The following is a 15368-nucleotide window of genomic DNA, read 5'->3' as shown; positions in this document are numbered from 1 at the left end:
TTTGATGGTCTCTCATTCGGATTTGGTCCAAGGTTCCTCATAAATTATAGCCCTTTGAGTCTATTTTACAACGCAACTTGAATTAGGTCGATACGATATGTATAGACAAAGTTATGGCCAAAACACTGAACAGTGGTCATGCTGTCAACTACGGGTGGATTCAATAACGGATTCTGTTGTGTGAATCAGTCTGTGCATCCGTTCGAACCCTGAGACACACCCGAGACACACCCAAGGGGCCAGATCCATGGGAGGATGCACGATGGTGAGTCCGGTCCTTAATCCGCTCGCAGTAGGAATGGGTTTTTCAAGTCCGAACTTCATCCAAATTGATCCCCAATGCCCCCAATGGCTTCAAGGGCTTGTAGGGATGACTTCCAAGGTTCATTAGGGTCCCAAATATCCTAATGACATAATACATTAAGCCATCTATGATCTATGTCCAATTCCTCAACCCAAACTTGGATTTTTGGCTGAAAAACCTAGGTTTGCAAGGCTTGGTTGAATGGCACTTCAAAGAGAGGTGCAAGGGTGTGCAAAGGCATCCCAAGGGACTAAAATCATGTCCCCAACAAGAACATTGGGTCCCAAGTGGAACCCAAGTCAAATCCAAACTCCAAAATCCAAAACCCTAAGCTAGAAATTAGAGAAATAGAGAAATGGAGGAGGAGAGATGGCTTACCTTCAATGGAGGCAGCAAGCACAAGGCTAGGTGAGCCTTCTTTAATCTTTCCTTCTCCCTCTTCCTTCTTCTTCTTCTTCTTCTTCTTCTTCTTCTCCTTCTTCCTTCTTCCTTCTTTCCTTTCTTTTCTTCTATCCTATCCGGACAGCAAGAGGGGAGGAAGAGGCTGTAAGTGAGGGAGTTGATTTCCCTTTCCCGCTCTCTCCTTCTTCTCCTTCTTCTTCTTCTCTTTCCTTTTTTCCTCTCCTTCCCACATTTTGCTCTTTGGAGAAAGGATGAAATGAGAGAATCTTGGGCTAAGCCCTCTCTTTTAAAGAGAAAAAGGGCCTTAGGGTTTGTTTGCTTAGGTCCTTAAACCCCAAAACTCATTTTAACTTAAGTTAGGCCTTAGGGTCAGTTTGGTTTCTTCTTTAAGACCCCAAGTGTTAAGGTCCAATTAGTTAAGGTATGTTTGGCTTAGCTTAAGGCCCAAAAATGTGTTTTAGTCTAGGGCTTGTTTGGCTTGGTCCAAATAAAAGAAAAATCATTATTTGTTTTAGTTCAACCGTGTGAGCCCCACAACATAGCACAATCGACATTCAAAGGTCAAGGGTGGGGTCCACCATGTCCAGGGGCATAGCCCTGAGGTCCGGGACATGGGAATGTGGGTCCCACAAAAAAATAAATCAAAAGGGCAGGTAACAACACGGGCGGATCCTCAAGCGGTTTCAGTTCGAGTGAGTCCGATCGTGACTCCGGTGCTGCTGTCAGGGCCGAAACTTCAAGGAAAGCTGCGGGGCTTTGACTCGTACTTCCAGGATTTTGAGGGGACACTTATAATAATATTTTAAGTTCACAGTCATAGGTGTTGACCATTGCCACCATGGCCTTACCCTTTGGGTAAGGTCTAAATTGCCCCGGGGTATTAGGGTATATTTCGGGTGCGGGTGTAACATAGACCTTGTCCAAGCATTTTTTAATCAACCCTGGTGGTTTTTGACAGCTAGACCACATATAATGAGAGCCATTGATCTTGACTTCCTCCAAATTAAGCCTGGAGAGAACATCTTCCAGGAGATGGGCTACTGGTGAGGGGTGAAAGCCAACCCCTCCCACCTTCTCCTTTTGAGAAATAATTTCATTAACGTCACCAATGATACAGAAAAGACCTGATAGAGAAGAGAGAAAATCAAAAAGCATGGTCCAACAATCAAATCGCAAGCCATAATGAGGGGGGGCATAGATTCAGATAAGGCACAATTACCCATGATGCAATCCATGACATGAACTGCAATAAAGAATTGTCAGACGTCAACATGATGCACACAAATAGTAGTAGAAGCAAACACCCATAATCTACCTTTAGCTCCCCAGCACCATGGTTCTAAGTATCGGTATCATATCGGACGATACGTACCAGTTTTTCTAGTCACCGATACTGATACCGTGCCGATAACGTATCGATAGCACAATATGGACAAGGGGTAAAATTATCAGAAACATCATTTTTTTAAAGAAATTCAGGAGTAATTTTATCTGTTACAGCCCAATCCAGGCCGATACTGTATCGATATCATATCGGTTTTGCAGGTTGCCGATCCCCGTATGGATACCGTGCACTAAAACCCAACTTGAACCTTCACTATTAACATAAGCGACAAAATGGTATGAGTCAAAGAAGGATGCTAACTTAAGCCCTTTAGGATTCGAGCATTTAGTTTCACAAAGAAAAATAACCTTAGGTTGAGACTTTTAACAATGGTGTAAAAGGCATTTTCGAATGAAAGAGCCAAGAAGTCCTCTGACATTCCAAGAGAAAATAATAAAGAACACAGACAACTTACCATTTACAGGATTCACAGAGCAGCGCTTTGCGATTAAGAGAGAACAATGAAATAGATAAGCTAGACAGAATAGTGAAGAATGTAGAAAGGATAAAGAGCTTCCATGACTCGGACAACTAGCACATGGGTAATAAAAATGCTGGTGGATAGTAATGATTCCTGCTTGCTGAAAATTTGTCCCCGGAGTGATAGAGATTGTTGGATTTATGTGTCCATCAAATCCGGTTTGTTCCGGCTCGGTCTGGTTTATTTTATATTGAACCATTTATATATTTTGGATTAATATTATCACATGTGATATAAACTTTTCGAGCATTATGTGTCCATAAGTTTTACTTAAAATGGTAGTTATGACTAGGGTTTGAGCTGGGCAACCTTATCATATGGTCGTCGCATTGGATATGCCTAGATATGTTGATGTCAGGGTATGAATGCGAGTGCACATATTAATGTGCATTGACCAAGAATCTTATTTTTCGATTCCCTCATGTATTACTGCCAGATCTAGGATGGGATAGACTTGTGTCATCGAGACCTGTACCTTAGAGGACCTCATCACTGCGAAATGTGAACGCATTCTTTGGATCATCAATGACTAAGATTCAAGAGAGTCAAAACCGGTGTTCTAGGAATGCGCAAACATTTCGTGAGTGAGAGAGTTACTCAAGACAGTCACCACTGCCCGATTGGCGAACATCAAGATAGAGATTGTCACTGGATGGTCGGATCGGAATCTGGTTCTAGTGTCGTTTTAAAATGATTTTTGCAAAACCTATTATACATAAAATGATAAATTATATGTAGTTTTCATTTAAAATATTTTATCGTGTTTTGCGTGATCCGATCACGTACACAGATGCTCTCATATGGACATGTTTTATGGAATGGGGTTTGGCAGTACATGCGTACATGCCCTAGATTCCATAATGATGATGTTGATTAGTGGTGGGTTGGTACATAATAATTGATTATTATGTGAGGGTATAATTGGAATTTGTTAATTAATTAATTGTTTATTTAATTTATTGGATAAGGTGCTATTTTTATTTATCCATTACATATAAAATAAATAATTAATTAAACATTCCCTATTAGATTCTGCTTCTTCACCAATTAGAAGCCCATTAGGTTTAAACAATTCCAAGTCAAAGAGTAGAGAGAGAAACAAACTCTCACTGGGTTTTACCAAACAAAGCTTTAGAAGACCTTTCTATTTAAACATTCAAAAACGTGGAGGGGGGCACCACATTTTCAGCCTTGGGCGATTTTGGGTGCTACCCCTCTCTCTCTCTCTCTCTCTCTCTCTCTCTCTCTCTCTCTCTCTCTCTTTTGATCTCTTTTCTCACCTTCTTCTTGCTCTCTAGCTTTTGAGAGTTAGGGTTTTGGAAACCCGGATTTGTGCTTGAAGATCTTAGGAGATTATTGGATTGACTTGGAGAATCTTGGCTACTCCATTAGAGGTTCAAGTTTGTTTACCTGGTGTGCTCATTGGAGGAAGAACCACTGTCTATTGGAGGAGCAACACTTGAGGCTCAACAAGATAGCAAGTTCTTGTTAATTCCTCTTGATTTTAATTATAAGATAATCATGGGATGTGAAAGCAACCAAATCGATCTCTTTTCGCTGCACATTCGGGTATGGGATGGATCCCTCTTTCCATGGGATGGAAAAGAGATGAATATTCTCTCTTAGGGATCCCGTAATTTTATGGGACAAGAAAGAGAAGGATTGAGTAATGGTTTATTATACCATACCCTAATTGGGTTGCACCAGGGTTCCCATGGGCAACCCTAAAATTATAATAGAGCACCCATGGGCAGCCATGGGTTAACCCAGGAGGTGTAAAACCCTAATTGATTTATAATTGGTTGCCCTAGGGTCACCATGGGAGACCATGGGCTGACCTAGACAAATTCAACCATAGGTTTTAGCCATGATCAACATGGAGATGATCCCATGGACTGCTATTTGACTAACATAAATGGCATTCGGAGAACCCCAATAGGGATGATGTGGCAGAACAGACAGTGAGGTGCATCCACAGGAGTAGCTTAAGCTAAAGGTGCTTTCATTCCCTCAAAAATCCCAGTAGGGTGAAAACTAGTCTGATGAACATTGTCTAATATAGTAGAAGGAACCACCGGTGGAACAGAAGAGGGAGGCTCCAAAAAGAAGCAGACCATGTTGAATGGTAAGTCAAGCCGATCAATCACTTGTACAAGTATATCAAGCACCAGAGTCAAGCCCACTGATCCCACAGGGAACCACATGATGTTTCAAACTAGGTGAACCCCCAAGGACCCCTTTGTTTGATGGTGATGACGCCATAGCTAAAGTAGGTGATTGAAGGTCTTCCAACAACAGCTCACCAATAATGGAAGAAACAAAAGCTGAGCAAACAGAGGTAGAAATGGGAAGAACGGAAATAGAACATCAAAGAAATAGATAGGAAAGAGGGAAACTTCCTTCAGAGAAGAAGACCAAGTAAAGGGCCGACACAAATGAGAGAAAATAAAGAGAAGACAAGATACTTAAGGGGCTTGAAGAGAGTTGAAGAAGTAGAGACAAGAAGAGCGGCATGAGCAGAAGGTAGCATAGGAAAATGGCAATCATGCAAGCAAACTATCACTCAAAAAACCAAGGGAAAGAGAAAATTTTGGGAAAAGGGACGCATCAATCAAGACCAGTTAAAGAAGTGGAACTGAAAAGGTGAAGAGAGAACAATAGTAAAGCCAAGGAGATACAGAGGCAACAAAGATCTTTAGGCAAGATCTCAAGAGAATAAGGAAAAAGTAGAACCCAAAGGAAAGCATTACTTCAACCTGTGGAAAGCACACCATCATGGTGCAGATTTGATATGTGCACAAAAGAGGGATGTGAGAAAATTGAAAAAAAAAAAGAAAGATAAGGGAAAGATAACTCTACCTAGTCGCATGCCGTGCGTGGCCCCTGCGCCCAGACATAGGACTGCACAAAATGACCGTTGCACCCTCAGGAATTTTTGCTTTTCCATGCGAGCATGGCGGTCATTTCACGTGGCCCTATGTCTAGGTGCAGGGGCCAGGCACCACACACGACCAGGTAACATTCTTTCTCCCAAAAGATAAAATAAGAGTGGAGACAGAAAAGATAGGATAGAAAAATAAGAAAAAAATTTGGCTTTACAGATAGGGGACGTCTTGGGTAAAGTGAGAAAGCCTATCTCATCACTTAAGAGATAATTTAAGGATTTCAAAAGTCTCCTACATTCATTTCCATATTGCTATTAAATAGGCTGAGGAATCAGCCGTCACACAACTACTAGTTCACTTCTCAGTCCCATTACAACGTTTTCCCACACCTCCATACTCATTGCTTAACTACTCCCCCATTACCCCCATAACACAATACCGGATATATCTTATCCATAACTAGATAACTAGATATTTGACATAACAATTTCAGTTAAGGCTATGATCATATTAATCCATCCTCCTAAAATTGGTTTCGTCCTCAAGACTAAGCGTTGGAAATTGAGTCGCCTTGGCATCTAGTCCTCCCATGTTGCTTCAGTTGGTGGTCTTCTATTGACTTAATTGAGGAGGCCATGATCCCGTTTTTCAAAAGATAAATTGTAAAGAATTCATTGGTGGTGTCATGCCTGGGCTTTGATACCAGATGATACGTACATAAAAGGAGGAGAGAGAATAGGGAAAAGTTTGGCTTTATAGATGAAGCCAGACGTCTTCGCTTAAGTGAGGAAGCCTACCTCATCTCTTAAGAAATAATTTAGGGATTTCAAATGTCTCCTTCATTCCTTTTCATACTGCTATTAAATAAACTGAAGAATCAGCCATTACACAACTATTAGTTCAATTCTCATTCCCTTTACAACTCTTTCCCACACCTCCATACTCATTGCTTAACTACTCCCACTACCCCACGACACGGTACTGGATATAACTTATCCATAACTAAATAACTAGATAATTGACGTAGCAATTTCATTAAGGCTATGATCATATTAAGATTCCTATAACACTGAATTTTGTCATCTTGGAAGATTTTGAGACAATAAAGAATTGAGTCTGACGCAGTTCTCAAAGATCACATGATGGGAAATGATTGATTTACCCCTGATATGATTCGTGTGCCTTAATCTTTTCTAAACTAACCAAAACTTCTAAAATATGTGTGTTTTGTCATTTTGACCTTACTTTAATCATAGTTTTGAATTTGTTCCTAGAGAAATTTGCATCTAATATCCACGTTGTTGGATAGTACTAAAAAAGAAACTTTCCAACAATATATGGCTCGTGAAAATTGGAGGACTAACGGATTGAAAGATATAGCTGCCTAAAATTTACGGGTAAAATATTCCATTTCGGGTTTCTGGGCTGCCATGTGGTAAGGCCACCTACAAGCGCCGCCAAGCCCTTACTTGCGGCGCTGCACCCACATAAATTTCTATATATACTAAAAATAAAATAAAGTTTTGAAGTTCAAAATTCTGGAAAAAGTGAGAAAAAAACCAAAGAAAATTCTAAAACCATATAAAATCCAAAAATACTAGGAAAAGCCCAGGAAATAGAAAAATACTCAAATTACCTCTGAGTTTGCGATTCCACGGTGGATTCAACTAGCCTGGGAGGCCTCTTGGTCAATAAGGCACTCTCGCTCTCTCTCTCTCTCCTTTATGAGTTAATATACAAAGTTAGGCACCATTTGATAACATTATTTCTAGTGTTTCTATGCTATTTGTCTACTAGGAACACAAATGGCAAAGAAAAACCGTTTCGTTTCAAGTATTTTTTATAACAAAAATCAAATTTTATAACAATTTATGGCCAAAATAACTTTTTTGTAATAACAATTTTGTTCTTGTTTTTACCATTTTGTGGCTTTTATAAAAAACTGTTACCCGATATTGACCGCAATACGCTAACGCTATCTCGATCTCTCGCTCATCTCTCTCTCAACCTAAAGCAGAAACCTGCAACTCTCTCTCTCAATCATCTCTCTCTCAATCATCTCTCTCTTGCTTCTATTATCCCTTTTGGCGCACTCAGGTAACCACCGTAACCTCTGTTCAACTTCTCACATCAAGCTCTCATTGTCAAATCCTCAAGCTCGACGATCACTGTTGTTGTCCCTCCACCGTCCAGGTAAATTTCTCTCTCTCTCTCTCTCTCTCTCTCTCTCTCTCTCTCTCTCTCTCTCTCTCTCATGGTGGAGCAGACTGGTTTTCTCTAAAAAGAAACCTGCTGCTATGATTTAAACCCTAGATCTCAGCAACAAGATGACTTACTTTTAGGTGAAATTTGGAGGACCATAACATCACCCCAGGTCCTCCACTCGACTGGAGTTTGGAGCCTATCTGAACTAGGGGTGTCAATTGGTCCAGTTCTGGGCTATCAGTTCGGTTCTCTAGCGGTTTTGGCTCTACGAAGTCAAGGCCAAATCCGGACCATTAAGCTCACCAGTTCCAAATCTGAGATCCAGGACCATTAAATAATGGGTGGTCCGGTTCTGGTTCCTAAGCGGGTCCAAACATTATTATAATGTAGAGCCCAAAACAAGGGCAATAGGAGTTGCTCTAGAAAAACCGTAGACGTTCCAATGTGTCAATGTATATATTATCATCTCATACGAATAGATATGTTAGACTTGAACTAATTTTGATGTCTACAACTTTCACATAATTCCTTATATTTAGACTTTGTTTATGCAGAGAAAGAGAGAGAGAGAGTTTAGAAATAGCAAACTATTATAATAATTCGCCATCTGTCGTCACCAATTTGGTGGTTCATGAATAAAGATTTTTATTGAAATAATAATCTATACATTGCAGTTGTTAGGTATGAAAGGAGATAATACCAAAAACACAGCTTCTAAAGTTGTTTTTTTTTTTTTTTTTTTTTTTTTTGTATGACATTATTCGTCAGGTTTTATTAGATGATAATCTAGTCCTGGTCATTTCTTCCGGTTCCTTAACGGTTCCTGGGACCAGATCAGATCCGAACCAATGGTTCCGGTTCCTAGCGGGACGATTCCGGTCCAAAATTGACACCCCTAATATGAACCCTGGTTTGGGAGAAATAAAAAACCCCATCTCTGAGCTCCATCTATCTCATCTCTCTCTCTCTCTCTCTGTGTCTCACCTCTCTATCTTGCTCTTTCGGTTTGTATGTTGATTTGAAATCTAATGTGAAGTGTTAATTCTCAGGTAACCCTTCTGAGTTCTTTTCCCTGTTGGGCCTTTGCGTTGTAGCTTGAAGAAATCCACCCAAGGTATGGATTCCTTCCTTTTTGATTTTAGGGCTTTTCTTGCCCATCTTAGCTCATTGTCTTCCTTCTGCTCCTCCGGCTGCATTTGTCTTGAAATCTTGTGAAATCAGTGTTTGCAGACAGAAAGCAACAAGGAAGTTTGATAAAGTAGACATTGTTGTTCGTAGTTTTCTGTAGTGAGATGAGTTGTTTAATAACTATTGGCTTTATAATAGAATGACTCTTGCTCATTTACTTCATAATTCTCCGAGATTCTGAATGGAGGTCTTTGCCTTTCCCTTTTCCTGGTGGTATCATATATGAGAAAATAGTATCAGATGGTGGTTTGTTCCAGATGTAAGTTACTGAGCTTACTTAACTTTCTCCACCAATATCCAGCAATTTCAACCCCTCTCGGTTTTTAATATACATTTTATATGAATTTTATTAATAATTAAATTTTTTTAATAAGATAATAATTTTTAATGTCTTAACATCATTGACTTTATATGGATTATAGCATTAATGGCATTTATGTAATTTATAGTAAATATTACAAAACTGTTCGAGAAACATGTTTTATCAAACACCTTTACATTACAAAAGTGTTCTGGATATATTCTTGTAACAGATTTATCAAACACTATTTTGCATCCCAGAAACGTTATTTTGCAAACAAAAACACCAAAATACGTTTTTGGGCAAAAACGACACAGAAACACACGTAACGTTATCAAACGGTACTTTAGTTTAGGGAAATAACCACCAACGAATCTTTTCATATTGGAGTCCAATGGATGCTCAGTCAGTGCCCTTGGACCACACACATCACAAATAAGTGTTATAGACCCTGAGATGCTTCAAAAGACCAACAAGGGCTCTCAACATAGAATCTTTCTTGAAGACTCTTGAGGGAGATAGTTTCAGCATTTTTGAACTTCTGGTGAGGTATTCACATTGTTGTTTAGTATTATATTATATCTATTTACAAGAGTTAGTTCTACTCGTTTTCTTTGAATATGTATTATATCATGTCTAACATAGTTGTACATGCTTGTATGGTAGTCTATGCATTACATAGTTACTATGGATACCTTCACATGCTTTACCTGCTTTCTAACTTAACTTAGACTAGGTTTAGTTTTACATTTATTTAATATGCATGATAGTATATAGGACTAATAAGTGTGTCAGAATAGTCAAAATAGAAGAAGACTGGCCTATGGCCGAATAGACTGGGTGGCTAACACCTTAGTCTATAACCTTGAAGCTGTGGAGAAATTATTTGTTTGGCTTTTAATGATAACTAACTGTGTTTATAAAAGATGTATGATCTTATTGGTATATCTATCCCTATTATGGTTTGTTTGGCAATGGCTCTATGGTTGGTCAAGGATATTGGCCTTCCATCTAAGACAATAAGTGATAATTCAATGGTGACCATGTGCCTTGTGTAAGAGTGTAAGACTAAGCTTGTTGGAAATGTTTCACTCTAATAGCGGGTCAAAAGCTTCAAAAGTTAAACTCATCAAGCCAAAGGCCAGAGGATTTAGTCAGTCAAAGGCCGGATATCTCATGTTTCAAAAAAAAAAAATTATACTCATCAAGGACCATATCCGAAGACATCTCTAGACTTAAGATTTTCTGTGTGTAATTTGTATATCATGTAAAATCCTATGTAAAATGATTCTCACACCATGGGCACTTACAACATCATGATCAAAAGTCCTAACTAATCAATATTGGTATACTTGACTTAGGACTTTATGGTAGACAACCATTAGGGTTAACAAAACCTATTTTGAGTGGTTTTGACTTAGAACATATTCAAATCATATGGAAAAAATTAATGTTAAAATCAGATTAAAAATCATATTTAAAGGGCATATGATGGTTCCACTAGTTAGTCGATTGGTACCGGATCCCAATATACTGGAGGCTCAATATACTCGAGGCTCTAAGAATCATCCAATTGCTTCACCTGCTAACCGGTAACAACCGATTGCAAATCTCCCGAGAGAAATTCTTGGCTACGAGAGAAGAGTGCCGCTTGAGGGGTTGTGGTATGAGAGGGTGCAAAGGTAATTTAGGGATTTAAAATTTAATTTAGAGATTCAAAATTAGCAGCTTTTTTGGGTATCAAGAAAGAAACTTTGAATAAAAATATGAGTAAATATAAGATTAGGAAGAGAAATTTTTCCTTTGTTGGATGAACACAAATACAGGAGTAATAAGGCAATGAACGGACATCATAATATTCCCTTACTAATCAACTAAAAGAGCCCTTCTTCATCAAAAAACAAAAAACTAAAAGAGCCCTTAAAACTTTCTAATGGGAAATTGAAACCATGTATACCAAAGTCCTCGATACGACACAACAGGGAAAGATGGAATTACAAAATGCAGCAATCATTCACGAGCAACAACAACAACCTGTTTTCCAACATTGCGGCCACTGAAGAGTCCAATAAGAGCTCCAGGTGCTTTATCAAGGCCTTCGGCAGTATCTTCTACATAAACTATCTTCCCTTCTTTGATAAATGGTATAATGAATTCAAGAAACTCGGAGTATTTGTGATAGTAACTGAAAACCAAGAACCCTTCCATGCGAACCTGCTTAGAAATAAGGCAGAACATATTTTGCACACCCTCTGGCTTTTCGAGGTTGTACTGGGAAATCATCCCACACACAGCAATGCGGCCATTAACTTTCATGTTGAGAAGGACTGCATCAAGCATCTTCCCACCAACATTTTCAAAGTAAATGTCTATGCCTTCAGGAAAGTACCTGGGTAGAAGATAGAAAATTTTAATTACAAACTTTCAAACAAGGTAGAGAAGAAGTTTTAAGAACATGGCCCAAATATAGACAAGTAAATAAAGTCAAAAGATTAATGCATGCCTGCAATCTCAAAGAGAAAACTAACATTCATATTATTCAGTTGACTACAGCTTTGATATGATATTGAGATTTCTTTTATAAAGTTAAACTAATACTGACCTTCTTAAAGCAGCATCCAAGTCATCCTCTTCTTTATAATTGAAAGCCTCATCAAATCCAAACTTGTTCTTCAACAGATCAACCTTAATTTTCAGCCCAAAAGAAATCATTAGTCAACAATAATCCTCACTTTTTTTCATTTTTTTCAAATAAATTAGTGATTGTCCTCATCATATCTAGCTACCCAAATTCTTGGGTTTAACATGTTCACAGAAAGAAGTGACTGTGATGAAGACTCACCTTTTCTTTGCTTCCTGCACTTCCAACCACGTAACAACCCATTAACTTAGCAAACTGTCCAACAAGTTGGCCAACTGCACCGGATGCAGCTGATATGAACACAGTTTCTCCTTTCTTAGGAGAGCACACCTCATGAAAACCAGCATAAGCAGTCATCCCAGGCATCCCTAGGAAGCAACAAATGTACCGTTAAGATGACTTGAGTTTAATAAGTGAAGCAAAAAGATAGGTGGATGTGCACGCCACCAGTGAAAATATAAAAACCCCAGATTCATAGTCCCATCATCAAAGTACATAAGCACCTACAGGTACAAGTACTATGAAATCGCAATTGATAATGTAATAATGAACGGCTTTCCATATTGTTGGGAGGATAGGCTCCATGATAAGAAGACACTGCAGAAAACACACCAGAATCCATGGTCTGGAGACACAAGTTAAAGAAAAAACTAATAAACGAGGAAAAAGCAGCCTTCCTTTTCACCAAAACTATAACTGGTGGAATTTACTCGTTTCTATTCGCAGACTCAATTCAGACTACATCAAATCCGAAAAAAAGATTATCATCTATTGGGTCAACTAGTTCAATTCATACCAAAATGTCATCATCTTTGTCCAGTCTTGGGTCATGCATTTTAATATATCAAGCTCATCCAATACATTAATAATAACACTTTGCATAGGCTATATAATTAACCTACAAACCCAGAAAGCTGTCTGCTCATCAACTGGGGCCCAACAAGACAACACAAATAAAGCTTTCAAACTGAAGATTTAAATACAGGAAAAAAATATATTCATTGCCTCTGTCTCACAAAAGGCACAATAGCAATTGGTTTGAAAGATTGGACAAAGGACTCTCATAAAGCACTTTCTAATTATTTTCTCACAGTCCAAAGAATCTATTGGATAGTTGGTACCAATGTCCCAAGCCCCATGAGCCCAGCAAAATAGAGCTACAGAAATGCAAGGAGGAAGCCCTGCTCCAGGGCTCTCATAAAATTCTAAGCATGAGGAGTATTCTTATAGTTTCATAACATTATAAAGGGGAAAAACAAATCAACAATGATCCTAACAGGTCTGTCTTAGTTAACACCTACAAGCATGTATGCTTCATGAATTGAAACAAAACGACTTACCAAGTATTCCAGTATAGTAGGAAAGCGGTACATCGGTATGTTCAATTTTAAACAGGGTGTCCGGCATTGTAATCAGGCTATACTCTTCCCATCCAGTCATCCCCCACAACAAGTCACCTTCCTTGAACTTTGGATTATTAGAATCCACCACTTTAGCCACACCATACCCAATTACTGCCTGCATATTTTCAACAAGAAATTCACAAACGCAAGCTCAAACATTGTTCCCAATAAACAAAAATGGCCTAGTTTCAACAACTAATCCTTAGATTTTACATTGTTATGAGCTTTAACAATAATCGTAAATTGTCCAACCCTTTGAAACCTCAGATTTGTCATTTAAAGTTTCTATACAACCCCTTTTCCTCAGATCCTATAAAGAACAAGTTCACCACTTAATTTATTCCACATCTTAAATTCAACTGAGTTCACAATTTGAGGAATCAGAATCGGATCGCCAATTCCAACCAAATCATATCGGAATTGACTGATCTCAATTCCAACTCTGACTGCTTCCTATTCGAACTGGATTTTTAGGGTTCAGGTGAATTCCGGTCAATTCCGGCTGAATAGAAATCCAGATCCATGAAATCCGATTCCATTGATGATTCCATTGACTTGAATCATGGCTGAGTTGACTCCACTCAGTAAAGTGTTCTACAGTATGAAATTACAGTTACCAGGTAGAGAAGTTTTACCCACATTCAGAAGAGCTGTTTATCCCAAAGAATTAATTTTTCTGTGGTTTTTATCCCTGGAGGATTGGATCAGAAACCCACACCCTTCCCCCCCCTCCCCCCTCCCCCTCGCCCCAATAAATTAATAAACAAATAACAGAGTCCATTACATTATTTTATATTAGCAGAACTCAAAACTCAAAAATTCCACAAACAGTATTCAAAGGCTCAATACATTAAAAAAACAGAAAATTCTGAATCTTACAGAGCCAGGCGTGAAAGGAGGAACATAGCTGGGCCTATCGGGCTTCCTCATACGGGATCTCATGTATGGATCGCAAGATAAGTAGAGATTCTTCACTACAATCGCTTCTGATCCCTCGGGAGCCTTCAAGCTTATGGTTCCAGTGTTGAGAACCATATCCGTTTCTTTCGGAAACCCAACAACATAATCTTTCAGCAGAACCTGTTTGTTACTAACCTCTTCTCCCTTCGCCATTTCTGATTTCTCTCTATACAAAATCAAAGAAGACTTTTCTCTCTCTCACTCTCTCTCTCGCTCTGCAAAAATTTGCTTAGAAACCCTAAATTTCATGAAATGTGTTGAGGGTGTGAGAGTATACTTGTAGGTTCTGAAGTCAGAGAGTTATGAACGAGGTTACGCCATATGTCAGAGACTTAAGGCCACTGACTTCTTTCATGCAGGAAAAAGTTCAAAAAGTTATTTCAAACCACAAGGGTCGTGCTTCACATTGGTTTAGTACAGCATGGGTCACGAGGCACGACGAGCAAGAAGCACTATCGATGGTTACGATCTCCTCAGTCCTCACTGCTCACCCCGCCTCTTGCTGAGCTGAAAGCTGACGATTTGGACCCTCTGAAGGATGAGTTCGATACAGATCAAGTCGGATGGCATGGATGGATGCATGCATTTAAGCGTGGTGCCTAAGGGTGCAAGTTTGGCCCTGTCGGCATGAACCCACCCTAGCCTGTCTTAAGCCCGAACAGGACCTGGGTTGAGATATTTGGCCCTAAGGGTGGGTCAAGGCTGAAAATTTCTGACCCTAAGTTTGGGTCGGGTTGGGCCAAGGTTGAGGTCTCAGGCTAAGCCTGATCCAGCCCAACCCGACCTTGCTATTTTAAGTTATACTATAAAATATATATTGATATAAATCCCGACCCAACTCAACCCTGGGGGTGGGTTAGAATTGAATTTTCAGGCCCTGAGTCAAGGTCGGATCGGGCTTGGGCCCAGCTAAGGGGACTTAGGGTTGGGCTAGGATTTTATAAAGCCCAACCCAACTCGACCCTATTGCAGCCCACTAGTGCACATGCATTTGACAGAAGTATTTCTAGTTCAGTGGTGCACATCCATCTCGCCATCTGACCTCGGCCAAGTGTCGAGTTCTGAGGTGCATCGGACATCTTCCAACACACCCCATGCCGTAGAGGAACAATGAGGCAACTTCCACGAGCCCCAAATTCCAGCATACCAGATAACTGTGAAATGTAAAGCGGATGCATAACATAGGACCAATGGAGGACAATCATCCTTCCTCA

The 15368-nt window shown here is 39.4% G+C and overlaps 2 protein-coding genes and 1 long non-coding RNA gene across 6 annotated transcripts in view; 1 reads left to right on the top strand and 2 right to left on the bottom strand.

Moving 5' to 3' along the window:
- The window catches only part of LOC122644223 (2-alkenal reductase (NADP(+)-dependent)-like), a 31247-nt gene extending 16892 nt beyond the window's left edge, over nt 1-14355 (bottom strand). The window contains exon 1 of one of the 4 annotated variants that reach the window (XM_043837843.1): nt 14306-14355. The gene's annotated coding sequence lies outside the window, so the exon portion shown is untranslated. Of the gene's footprint in view, nt 1-615; nt 622-3783; nt 3828-7156; nt 7179-14305 lie in introns of those variants that run through there. The other 3 variants (XM_043837842.1, XM_043837840.1, XM_043837841.1) reach the window with 3 other exon arrangements.
- LOC122644225 (2-alkenal reductase (NADP(+)-dependent)-like) lies at nt 11073-14360 on the bottom strand. Its single transcript, XM_043837844.1, has 5 exons — nt 14074-14360; nt 13132-13309; nt 11993-12159; nt 11753-11835; nt 11073-11539 (listed from the first exon to the last, which is right to left on the bottom strand). The coding sequence occupies exons 1-5, from the start codon at nt 14305-14307 to the stop codon at nt 11161-11163; spliced, it is 1041 nt and encodes a 346-aa protein (XP_043693779.1). The 5' UTR covers nt 14308-14360; the 3' UTR covers nt 11073-11160.
- LOC122644227 lies at nt 11458-11858 on the top strand. Its single transcript, XR_006330255.1, has 2 exons — nt 11458-11594; nt 11704-11858. It is a non-coding gene; the product is annotated as an uncharacterized LOC122644227 (long non-coding RNA).
- Nucleotides 14361-15368: the final 1008 nt, after the last annotated feature.

Source organism: Telopea speciosissima, chromosome 10 (assembly GCF_018873765.1).
Source record: "Telopea speciosissima isolate NSW1024214 ecotype Mountain lineage chromosome 10, Tspe_v1, whole genome shotgun sequence".
Taxonomy (NCBI): domain Eukaryota; kingdom Viridiplantae; phylum Streptophyta; class Magnoliopsida; order Proteales; family Proteaceae; genus Telopea; species Telopea speciosissima.
The sequence above is the reverse complement of the archived record's forward strand: the minus strand, read 5'-3'. Positions and strand labels throughout refer to the sequence as shown.